Here is a 12,521-nt window from a genome sequence, read left to right on the forward strand (position 1 = left end):
TGTAATACTAGCATTTCAAGGTCATAGCATGGCTGTCTGTTTACATATGGCGATATAAATTTCTTGTATCAGTAAAGTTTAATATCATCATATAGCTGAGTGGTTAAAGTGTGGGGTTTGTGTACCGCATATCCCGAGTTCGAATCCATCTGTGGTTTTTGTTCAAACACTAACACTGATTTTTTAACATTATAATAATTTCTTATCCGAAATGCATATTTTTGTTTGAGTATTTGCCCTAAATACATTTAGCAATCTATCATGATCAATTCTGATGATTATAGGAAATTATAGGAAATATTGCAATTTGAAATATACCGTTATAAAACTTTATCTATTTTGGGGTATTCTATACGGAAGCGTATCGCGGCCTACACTTGTTGTGTTATAACGTATACATTATCACACTTTGTATCGTCTTACATGTATCAACATATCCACTATTATGTCGTTTTAATTATTCAAATATTTGCATTGTATTCAGGTGAGTTAACATTATTCATATCACCTTATTTTACTTGGTCAGTTTTCTTGCTATCCACTATATCGATTTAACAAAATACGGAGTTAAAAAAAATAATTTAAGAGTGGGTGTTAGTTATATCGAGAAAGAAATGTTGACATAGAACAATGTAAATGTAAACATTATAGGAATATAGACATAGATATGCTTTCAATTCTTGAAAACATGGCAAAAATATTGTTATCGAATGAAGCTCGCGGGGGCGGGAGAAATGATGGTGCGTCACCTCAGTCAATCTAGCTGTAGGACACACATGAAGACTGACATTTGTGGAATCATTTGAATTTGCATATGCTTAATTTTCATGGATTTCGTTAATGCTCATTTTAATATAATATAAAATTTATATAAAATTTAATATATTTATTATTTATAATAAAAGAAATTCCACGAAATGTTACCATTAAACTCTTTTTTTTAAAAATCCATATACGAATATGGGCTCTGTGAAATTCAATCCACAATAAAGGAATTTTAACTCTAAAATTAAGATCATATTTCTTTTAATGCCAAACATCCAAATATCTACCACTCATGATCTGCTGCTGATCATCTATAGGAATATAGACGGCAGCCACCTAATGCAATTCATTCAATGACAGATCGTCAATCTAGCCCTCGAAGCATTGAAATATATATATAATATTTTACTCCTACGATTATAAATTTTTGGTTTTAAGAAATTTATTATTTATAATAAAAGAAATTCCACGAAATGTTACCATTAAACTCTTTTTTTTTAAAAATCCATATACGAATATGGGCTCTGTGAAATTCAATCCACAATAAAGGAATTTTAACTCTAAAATTAAGATCATATTTCTTTTAATGCCAAACATCCAAATATCTACCACTCATGATCTGCTGCTGATCATCTATAGGAATATAGACGGCAGCCACCTAATGCAATTCATTCAATGACAGATCGTCAATCTAGCCCTCGAAGCATTGAAATATATAAATAATATTTTACTCCTACGATTATAAATTTTTGGTTTTAAGAAATACACCGTATACACAATCTTTTTATTTAAGATCGCCACCTCAACTGTAGCGAATTCAAATCAACCGCCAAGATAAGCAGACATTATCACTTATCACAAAACAATACTCTACAGTATTTTGTTAGTCAGGTCGTTATAATTAGTTAGTTGGTTTGCTTATCAATGTTACAGGATCCAAAGACCAATGTTGTAGATGGTTTTTACATTTATCCCTTTGTTGTGGAACATTAAGTATAAAAAACAATGAAACAATTTTGACGATATTTAATTTTCTAAGGAACAAACAGCACACACAATTTCTCTTCCATTAACGTAAGGCGGACACTTGAGTGAGCCACACATTGCCTCCACGAGATAGAACAGGTAACCGTTATTGTCGATATGACCTCCTTGTAAGGTCTCTGGGTCACTATCGACACAGGTGTATGATGTTCCAGCATTGTGATTATAGTGACCCGCCATGAGATAGCCATTGTACTCAAGCTTCCAACCCTTGTCACATGTTTTTCTAGCTACAGTTATTGATTTAGATAATCAAAAGCAAAAAAAATAACATTTTGTTTATCAGTCTATAGTGTATTTTAGCTTCTATATTTAAAATTAATCTTTAATTTTTCAAAGTATATACTATTTGAAAAAAAAATAGTTATAAAATACCATCTTGAGTTGACATTACTGTAAATGTTGTAAGTTGTCTAGATATCATTAAGCCTCTGCTACCTACATGTATTAACTGTTTCAGATCCAAGTGTTCATTTTTAAACAAATTTAATACTGATGAATTCACTAATAAAGATCGAAACGTTAAAAAAAACGCTTTTGGTAATTCTTACCTGGAAACATCTTTACCACGGATCTGTTACGAACCAAACACACGGCACACGGGACGTCATGATTATCAACTTTAAGCCACTTGCCACTTAGATAATCCGTTTCGTACTCTGCTCCATAGATGTAAGCTTTTACTCCATCATTCCCATCACGGTAGTCTCCCCATTCGGGGTTTCTGGGTAAACAAAGAGGTTCAACAGCTGCCCCAATATGAGAATAAAGTGATCCACCAACATATCCTACAAAGCAATACTGTATTTAATCTTTTTTAAGAATGAATAAAAATACATTTTTTTTAATCTAAGAAAATTAAGGAAGTATAAAACAAGATGTATGTTCTTCTTTTTCTTTCTTCAGCTTTGCACAAAACACACATAAAAGTTCTTAAATGGGATTTTACAAAGACTCGATTTACAGCTTCTTTTCAAAATTTAAAATCATTACCTGAAAGAACCAATTCTGCACTGCCAGGGCAGTTTTTACTACCCCATCGTGTGTAAACAGCGCTACTGTTTGATGTATCTGGAAAAGAATATTAGTAAAATGATAATAAACTATTTATTTCTTCATACTATCCTATATTTTTAATTCTATAATTGACATACCTTTGATGTTTCTTAGCTTTGTTTCAACGTTTTCTTTGAACTCTCTCATTGATTTCTCAATGACATCAGTAAAACCTTTGAACTCTCGCCTCAAAGCTTCTACTTGGTATGCGCCTAAAGCCGATGACAGCTGTCCTGTCAGATAACCCTGTAACATTTCTTTACACTGTCCGGTATTTGTCTCAGCTTGTGCAGCAGCAACGATCATCAGAAACAGTATGAATTTCATGATCTATGATACATGAATAACTATATTATCAATTTTAAAATAACGTTTACTAAACAATAGTTTTGAGTAAGCAGTATTTCAGTGATGGTAAGTTGTTTTTTTCAAATTTCGTAAAGTGTTAATAGTGTAAAATAATAAATTATCGTTGGCTTTACCTCATTCAAAAGCAATGTCCAACGAAAGTTTAAGAAATCAAATGAGGAGAGTGACATTTTCAAATACTTATACACACTATTGTTCTTGTGATGTCATATGATCTGGCGCGATATAATCATTAACACGGCATTAAAACGATATTTGATATCTAAGTATAACATTGACTATTAGTCACTTTTGTTTAATAGAATACAAATCTATATTTTTCATATTGGGTATACAAATTTATTGATATAAAACTTGAAGATTAAAGTATACTTTAAGATCGATGTTATTTTACATAGAATCGTAAAAAAACGACAAACATACATTAAAGTATACCAACTGAATCCTACTTAAAGATATCTATCAAATACGATTAATACCTGATAGTCAATCAACATAAATTACAAGTAACTTTTATCATTAGTCGGTTGGAAATATTGAATGTCCAAAATCAAGAAATTTTATATTGATCATAGTTAAATAGAAAAATGTAGATATATCGTGTGTGTTCTTTTTTTTATCGATTACTGATAGGATATATATATTGTTTATAGTATCATAACTTAAATTAATATTGACTACCAGAATACTAAATGGTGGAAAATGTATATTTATACACACAATGTACAAGGAAACTGCAACATGTTATTTATTTCTATTTTTATTGTTTATTTGTTTTGTAATCACTGTATAGAAAAGTACATACTTAAGCATATTTGACATTAACATTCAAGAAGATAAACGTTACATTTATCATAATCTCTTTTTAATTTATGACATAATCTGAATAGATTGATTAAGCATCTACGTTTATGAAGGCACACATTGTGGTTGATAAACATGCATAAGTTAGATATGGCTGGTAAAACTTCAATATATACTTTTTTTTGAAAGTGAAAACAGTCATGTGTTATCAATAAAATTGATCCGACATACCTTAAAATATCGTTAATAAGTATAAATGTTATGAAATCAGTATCAAAATGATATGTTACAATTAAAGTGAAGTGCGTTGTATTTGAGGGCGATGTCAGTTAAGGAGATTTTGAAGGGGTGTATTTATTTCAGCCAACCCATGGATCCTGCATGTTGGATGATATGGCATATGTGCTACATGCACGCTAGATAATAATTGGAAACCAGCAGTCGTTTGTTACTGATCGTTTTCCGGTTTTTCTACATTACAACAGTTTTCAATTAAAAATGTAAACATATCGATACATATTATCATAGTAAAATAAAATATAATTAAGTCATTTCGTAATATTACACAAATAGCAAATCAGCAAGTCTTCTGCTTTCAACAAAACTAGGGCAGCATTATTATATGACAAAATGTATTGATTGCATTCGCTGTAATGGTTCAAAATAGATGGGCACAATATGTGCTTACGATTGTATTGTCTATTACAAATATATTCAATACCAATTTAAATAGTTATTTTGCTTTAACAAAAAAGGAATAGCAGTCAGCGAAGTAAAAACAAGCTTCACTATTCTCAATTATTTGAATTTTAGGAAGGTAAGTGCCAAGTTCTTATTCACAAATGTCAAATATTGGTAAAAGTTTAATTCCATTTGCAATTTAATTTGCTACTGGAGTAAAAGAAAATAAATCACAAACACATTTCTCCACAATAAAGTGTTAGATGATGTCAAATTTCACTGGAATTAAAGAAACTATATGATATTAAGAACCTAATGTTGTTGGAACTAGGAAGACGAAGATGACATTTGCTATGAGGGAAGAGCAATTTGAACGTTGTTAGTGTGCTTTAGTACCCTGTAGGAAGATTGAACATACAATGGGAGGAGTTTGAGTCTTTTATCAAGACAAAATGTGTTCTATGAGAGAAGTTACTTGAGTAATTGAATTTTTCTGAATTGATAATGTTCTCTCTAATCAATTTAAAAATATGTTGTAATTTAACCATGATTTTTAACTTTTAACACATTAATTAGCAACTGATTTGAACTTGAATAAATATTTGATTTACCACTCGCACTTTTCCTGATTGTTCTTGTTGAGAGTACTTATAATTAAGGACCACTTGTAATAAAGAATACTAATTTTTGCAAATTTAATTTTTTAGAGAACATACAACACAAGCTATTTCTCTACAAACAACACACGGGGGACACTTCAATGAACTTCACGGGGGTGCCTAGTTTGACCCTTTTAGAAGTAAACAACAGTAAACGCGAACGGAGCGGACGGAGAGCGCTTTCACGAACAGTGAACGCACGGTAAGCAATGAGAGCACGGAAAATTGGAAAGTAGAACGTTTCAGGGACTGTATATTGAAATTATATGTTCATATGTATATTGTTTTTAGTAAAGCAATTCATTTTTACCTCTACCTTACTTCTAAAAATAATTAAAACTTCATATACTTATATCAGTAAAAAAACACCAAAAAATCATTGGAACTGGTAAAGAGATATCTGTCACATTCAATTGTTTTTAATTGGCAATTTAAAAAAAAAGAAAACGAAACGTAAATGTGTCTTTATAAACACATGGGTTCTTAGTATCGACATTTTCTTGTTCTAAAAGTAGGTCTTATGCTGACTAATAAAAAAGAGGTACACTATTTTTAGGCAAAGCTACTACATTAAAGTGCAACATTCAACCTTAATCTCATTCAATGGTTAAAGTGAGGACAAAAAGGAACCCCCTATCTTATTTTTCCAGATTTTAAATCTTTAAAATTAGTCTGCAGCTGCGCAATTCTACAGCGGTTCTTATTGATTAAAAAGTCACTGGTCTGCTCTTGCATGCGTATTTTGCATTAAAAAATAACGTGAAGAAACTCATATTTTTTGCTTTTTTCATTTTTTGACAACAGTTTTGGACAGGAACAATCAAGTTCATGAAATTTTTACTATGTTATTCTCAAATCCACAAGATGACAGCACATCCCCCTGAATTTATCACATGATTTCATTTTATTCTTAAATAATTGAATAAATTAAACTATGTTTGTTGAAATAATTCTGCTTCCTTTTTTACTGTTTTAAAGTTCCTTCAGTTGTTGCTTAAAAAGAGATACAATTGATATCCTCAACTACATTTTTATTTCGATGATTGTAGATTGTGTTGATCACGTTTGCCTTGAAAACAAAAACTAATTCATCATTTAATCATCGATAAACTGTTGGTTACCCTGGAGTTATATCACGCATGCATAAATATGTCACTGGGTAATTGATCAGAAAATACCGGTGAAAAATTAGAATGTTTTTATCAAAAGAGAATATTCAAAATAAGAATTACACAATTGCTACTCCAATTTACAATACGTAAAGGTAAACCTTAACAACATAGCCTGTTTATTTAAACCATCAACACAGAAGAAATGAATTCCGAAACTTTGCCTACGGTTTCAGATATCGACCTTCATCGGATATCATTAATTATTTAAGTGGCAAGCAAAACTTAAAAATTGTTTGTTTGGAAACAAAAATGGATCTTTTTTGACTACCAATTCATCATATGTGTAAAGTTCTGGACTTTGTTTCTCTTAATACTAGTTTAAGATAACTGATGAAATAAATGAAATAGTTAACATGCTGTGAGTCCTTATGTTTAAGAAGAAATGTGGAAATAACAAACAATGTTCAAAATCAAAAGTCCAGAGGAATAATACAAAACAGGAGCAGAGGAAACATGAAGCTCTAAAAGGAATAAGAGGTATGATCAGGTGCCATGAAGGAGTGAGCATCCTTTTCTGACCTTTCACACTCGCTGTGTGCTCTTTGTCGAAAAAAACATGAAAAAGTCCGTAGACATTTAAATGATTTATAAAAGTCCAACAATAAGTGTTAGAAACGTCACTCAGCATGCGGGGAATTGTATTTGCTGACAATGTCATTGTATCGATTACGACAAAGAGCACAAGGCGAGTGTGACCGGTCAGCAGAGGATGCTCACTCCTCCTAGGCACCTGATCCTACCTCTATCTATCTATTTGGAGGTCCGTGTTGCTCTGCTTTGAATTTGTATTTTGTTTTATGGATTTTGGAGATGATTGACGGTTTGTTATTGTCATTTTTTCACAAAAAGATTTACGAAAAGATGACTTCAACCTAGACTGTTGATTGTCCTGTTTATCAACTTGTTTGTCTGTAGCTTGCCTCGCCTTAAATCATATTCATTCGTGGATCATGTACTTAATTGTGAATTATCTGAAAGTAAAAAAAAACTCCATATGCAGGCGATGAAGGTACATTGCTACATGAGTAACAAGGGAAAGTTAACCACATAAATTGTAAAGTCATCACGCTTATTATAAGCTTTTGGTGTTAGGTTACCATCAATGTCCCTTTCTAGTACAATATCAAAAATGAAACAGATGACGCTGACTTTGTGGTATCTTTCACTCCACTTGAATACATGTATATCAAATCGATATCGGTATGGAAGTAACAATTTTTAATTAAAAATGCTTCGTCGATATACCTGAATGTTTATTTGAAGGCAACAATGAATGGTTTAATTTTTTACGTACAAGTTTTTGAAGAAAAGGTGGAATTAGAAAGGTTTCTCTGACGCCGTGAGTACTTCATTAACACTGGGTATTGTTCACGTCCGATCTATAAATAGATTCACTGTGTATACATGTTTACATGTACATGAATAGGCCGAATACAATTAAGCAATATTTCAACATGCCGAAAGATGGTGTCACAACTCGCCGACTTAACACTGAAAAAACAGTTGACAAAACGCCCACAACACCTCAAACACCAAAAACTACAAAATCAGCAACTACTGCAAAAACGGTCGAGAGTGAATGGGCCTCGATACATGCCCAACTAGGCGAAATAAAGGATGAACTAAAAAAAACTATTAAAGGCGATGATGTGAAAAAACTAATAAAAGGCATTGTTGAGGTGCTATTCCAAAAACATCAAGAAAAAATAGAACAGAAATACGATGAAAAAATTTTAGAATTAGAGAGAGAAAATAGAGATCTTAGAAAAGAATTAGAAGAACAAAGCGAGGCTCTGAACAGAATTCATGTACAGGTAGAAGAAAATGAGAACATGGTACAAAACGCTCTCTCAAAAGCAAACTACAACGAGCAATATTCAAGGAAATTTAATATAAAATTTCACGGAATCACTGAAAATAAAGGAGAAAACTGCTTGGATTTGATAAACGACACTCTGTCAAAGAGCGTGAGCATTGCCATAGACCCACAGGATGTCGTAGCTGTACACAGAATTCCAGGAGGAAAAGAAGGACCAAGACCAATTCTTAAAAAAATGCGGACCATGGATGCTAAGACAACCATAATGCGAAAGAGGTCCGATATTAAGACAGCAACTAGAGGAGTCAAAATCACCGATGACGTCACCAGAGATAATGCGACCCTCATTTCCAGACTGAGTAGCGACCAACGGATATTATCAGCGTGGTATTTCAATGGACATGTGTACGGACAGTATGGAAAACGTCGCATTAGATTCGACATATTTGACGATGTTACCGAGAAACTGCGCGAAAAACAATCCCGGAAATAAATAACCCGTTCCGAGTGGGTTTCTCCAAGTGGTATTATGATACCAGTGTCAACTTCCGGTGGCGACTCAGTAGTTTCTGAACTGGCCAACGCAAAAAAAAAAACACTGTGCGATTTCTATAATGGAATTAACTGTAATCGTTTTTCTTTCTGTTTGTGTTTTCTTGCTTCTATATGTTTGTCTCGGAGTGAATGGTGTGTGTGCGTCGCAGGTTGGTATAGATTTTTCCTTAGTCGTGGAGTATTTGAATGTTTTAAACCCAACTCGTCCCCTGAATAACATGTACACTACTCTTACAACTATTTATATATCTGTGTGTACAATATTATTTTTTTATCCACTATGTCTTAACCTATAATGAGTGTTAAGATTATGTCATTGAACTGCAGGGGACTTGCAGGAATGGAAAAAAGAAGAGACGTTTTAAACTATATTAAACAAAAAAATTGCTCTATTTATTTTCTTCAAGATACACATTTTACTGCTGATGATTATGTACAAATTAGATCGTTCTGGGGGCATGATGTTTATATCTCCCCAAGTGCTTCAAATGCCAGAGGCACAGCCATACTTTTTAACAATAACTTTGAATATAAAGTCTTAAATGTACTCAAGGATAATGATTGTAACCTGTTGGCTATTGAGGTCGAAATTGTTGACAAATATACTTTTTTACTGGCAAATATTTATGGGCCCAATACAGACAGCCCAGATTTTTTTGTATCTTTATCTGAGTTAGTAGATAATTTTGATGGTGACTTTGTTATAATGGCAGGTGATTTTAATCTTGTCCAAGATACAACTTTAGATTATTACAATTATGTCAATACTAACAACAAAAAAGCACGTGATGTAGTTTTAAATATGAAAGAAGTACATGGTCTGGTTGATCCATGGAGGTTAAAATACCAACAACGAAAGAGGTTTACATGGTTTAAGGCAAAACCATTTAAAAAAGCTAGACTAGATTATTTTTTAATTTCTAGTGAGCTGATGTCTTTAGTTGACAAAGCTGATATTAGTCCTGGATATAGATCAGACCACTCAATGATTGAACTTGACATATCTCTTTCTAAATTCGAAAAGGGAAAGGGTTTTTGGAAATTTAATAACTCACTTCTTCATGACAAAACTTATGTTGACTTAATTAAAGACACATTATCAAAAATAAAAGCGCAATATATTGCCCCTCCCTTCAATCCTTCAATGGTCACCTCTATTCAGGACGAACAACTATTATTCACTATTAATGACCAATCCTTTTTTGAACAACTATTGCTATGCATAAGAGGAATCACAATAAGTTATTGTTCTAATAAAAAAAGAATTCGAAATGAGAATACTAAACTCCTTGAAGAAGAAATTAAACGGTTGGAAGAATTAAGAAACTTTGATCATTCCGAAGAAATTTTAGAAAAATTATCCATTGCTCAAACCAAACTGGAAGATTTTCGAAAAGATTATATCAAAGGATTATTTGTAAGAACAAAACTCAAATGGATTGAGCATGGAGAAAAACCTACAAAATATTTCTTAAGTTTAGAAAAACGAAATTATGTAAATAAAACAGTAAACAAACTTGTGCAGAGCAATGGTGATACTATTACAGATCATCTGACATACTGTCGGAAATTGAAAATTTTTACAAAAATCTGTACTCCAGTTGTGATAACAAATTACATGATGTTGATATTAGTACAATAGTTGATAAGACAAAGGTTAACTTATTAGATAATGATATGTCATGTAAATTAGAGGGTATTATCACTAGAGAGGAAGCCCTTGCTGCTTTGAAGGGAATGAAAAATGATAAAAGCCCTGGTACTGATGGCTTCTCTGCAGAATTTTTTAAATTTTTTTGGAAGGATATTGGCCACTTTTTGATTAGATCATTAAATTTTGGATTTAGTAAAGGGGAATTATCTATAACTCAAAAACAAGGTATAATATCAATACTACCAAAAGGAACTAAGCCAAGAGAATACCTGAGTAACTGGCGTCCTATATCTTTACTTAATGTTACATATAAGATAGCATCAGCATGCATTGCAAACAGAATAAAGACAGTCTTAAACTTTTTAATTCATGATAATCAGAAGGGCTTCCTCAAAGATAGGTTTATTGGAGAAAATACTAGGCTTATATATGATGCTCTTCACATCACTAAAGAAGAACAAATTCCAGGAATGATTTTACTTATTGACTTCGAAAAAGCTTTTGACTCCATATCTTGGAGATTTATGTATGATACGTTAAGATTTTTTAACTTTGGTCATGAACTCATCAAATGGATATCAGTATTATATAATAAGGCAAAATTATGCGTTATCCAGAATGGGATCTTCTCAGAATTTTTTGAAATTGGAAGGGGTTGTCGACAGGGTGACCCTGTCTCTCCATATCTTTTTAACCTGTGTGTCGAAATCATGGGACACATGATACGACAAAATATAAATATTAAAGGTATTAAAATAGGAAAAGAAAAAATTTGTTTACAACAGTATGCTGATGACACAGTTTTGTTTTTAGATGGATCAGAAAAATCTCTCAAGTCTGCTCTCGACCTACTCTTCCAGTTTTCAAAATTTTCAGGGCTTAAGCCTAATATTAACAAAACTAAAGCAATCTGGATAGGATCCATGATTAACAGTCAAGTTTTCCTTTGTCAAGATACTGGGCTCCAGTGGACATATGAACCTTTTACAGTTTTAGGTGTAACTTATACAGCTAATCTGGAAAACATGGAACATCTGAACTTTAATGAGAAATTTAATCTGGTACAAAAAGAAATAACACAATGGTCAAAGAGAAACATCTCTCCTATTGGCAGAATTACAGTTGTGAAAAGCTTATTCTTATCCAAGTTTACCCATTTATTTACAGTGTTACCTAAACCAAACTCTCAGTGGATTAAAAAATTAGAGCAAGTTTTCTATAAATATATCTGGGGTAATAAAATTGATAAAGTTTCTAGGAAAACTTTACAGTTGGACTATGATAAAGGGGGATGTAGAATGGTTCATATTGATACATACATAAAATCTCTTAAACTTACTTGGATAAGAAGGCTTCTTCACTCTAATTCGGAATGGTCCATGTTTTTCAATGAAGTAATTAATTGTAACACTGCTCATCTCATACAATTTGGATCAAAGTACTCTAAACAAAAAGCTAATTCAACAACAAATCTATTTTGGAAAGAAACTCTTTCTTACTTTGCTGATTTTCTGGATTCTATAGAGCCAAAATGTGAACATGATATCATTAGAACCACTTTGGTTTAATGAGAAGATCAGTGTGCAAAATAACTATATTTTTTATAAGTCTTTATATGAAAAGGGTTTTTATATTTTATATGATCTGCTGGATAAGCAGGGGAACTTTATTAGTTATGAACAAATAACCAATGATTACCTAGTTAAGCTACCATTTACTAAATATGAAGGTTTAAAAAAGGCTATATTAAGCTCCTGGCCCAGTATCAGGCAATTTTCACATGAATTAGTAGTAAAACCGTACCAGTTAGAATCTATAATAATTCTGTGTAAAGATAAAAAAGGCTCAAGAACATTATATGACTTTTTTATCTCAAAACTACAGCATAGGCCAATATATGAATCTAAGTGGGAAATTGACTTAAATCTCGAACCAGACTTTAA

General features: G+C 32.0%; 1 protein-coding gene across 2 annotated transcripts; it reads right to left on the bottom strand.

Moving 5' to 3' along the window:
• Positions 1–1,776: 1,776 nt before the first annotated feature.
• On the bottom strand, positions 1,777–3,419 carry LOC105341956 (uncharacterized). Of its 2 annotated transcripts, none has more exons than XM_066069046.1 (5): positions 3,348–3,419; positions 3,005–3,195; positions 2,803–2,879; positions 2,361–2,597; positions 1,777–2,039 (listed from the first exon to the last, which is right to left on the bottom strand). In XM_066069046.1, the coding sequence occupies exons 1-5, from the start codon at positions 3,402–3,404 to the stop codon at positions 1,792–1,794; spliced, it is 810 nt and encodes a 269-aa protein (XP_065925118.1). In that variant the 5' UTR covers positions 3,405–3,419; the 3' UTR covers positions 1,777–1,791. The 2 variants fall into 2 exon arrangements, with proteins under 2 accessions (XP_065925118.1, XP_065925117.1); XM_066069045.1 differs by having other exon boundaries at positions 2,803–2,880; positions 2,964–3,195.
• Between the last annotated feature and the right edge of the window lie 9,102 nt (positions 3,420–12,521).

The sequence above is a fragment of the Magallana gigas genome, chromosome 8, assembly GCF_963853765.1.
Source record: "Magallana gigas chromosome 8, xbMagGiga1.1, whole genome shotgun sequence".
Taxonomy (NCBI): Eukaryota; Metazoa; Mollusca; class Bivalvia; order Ostreida; family Ostreidae; genus Magallana; species Magallana gigas.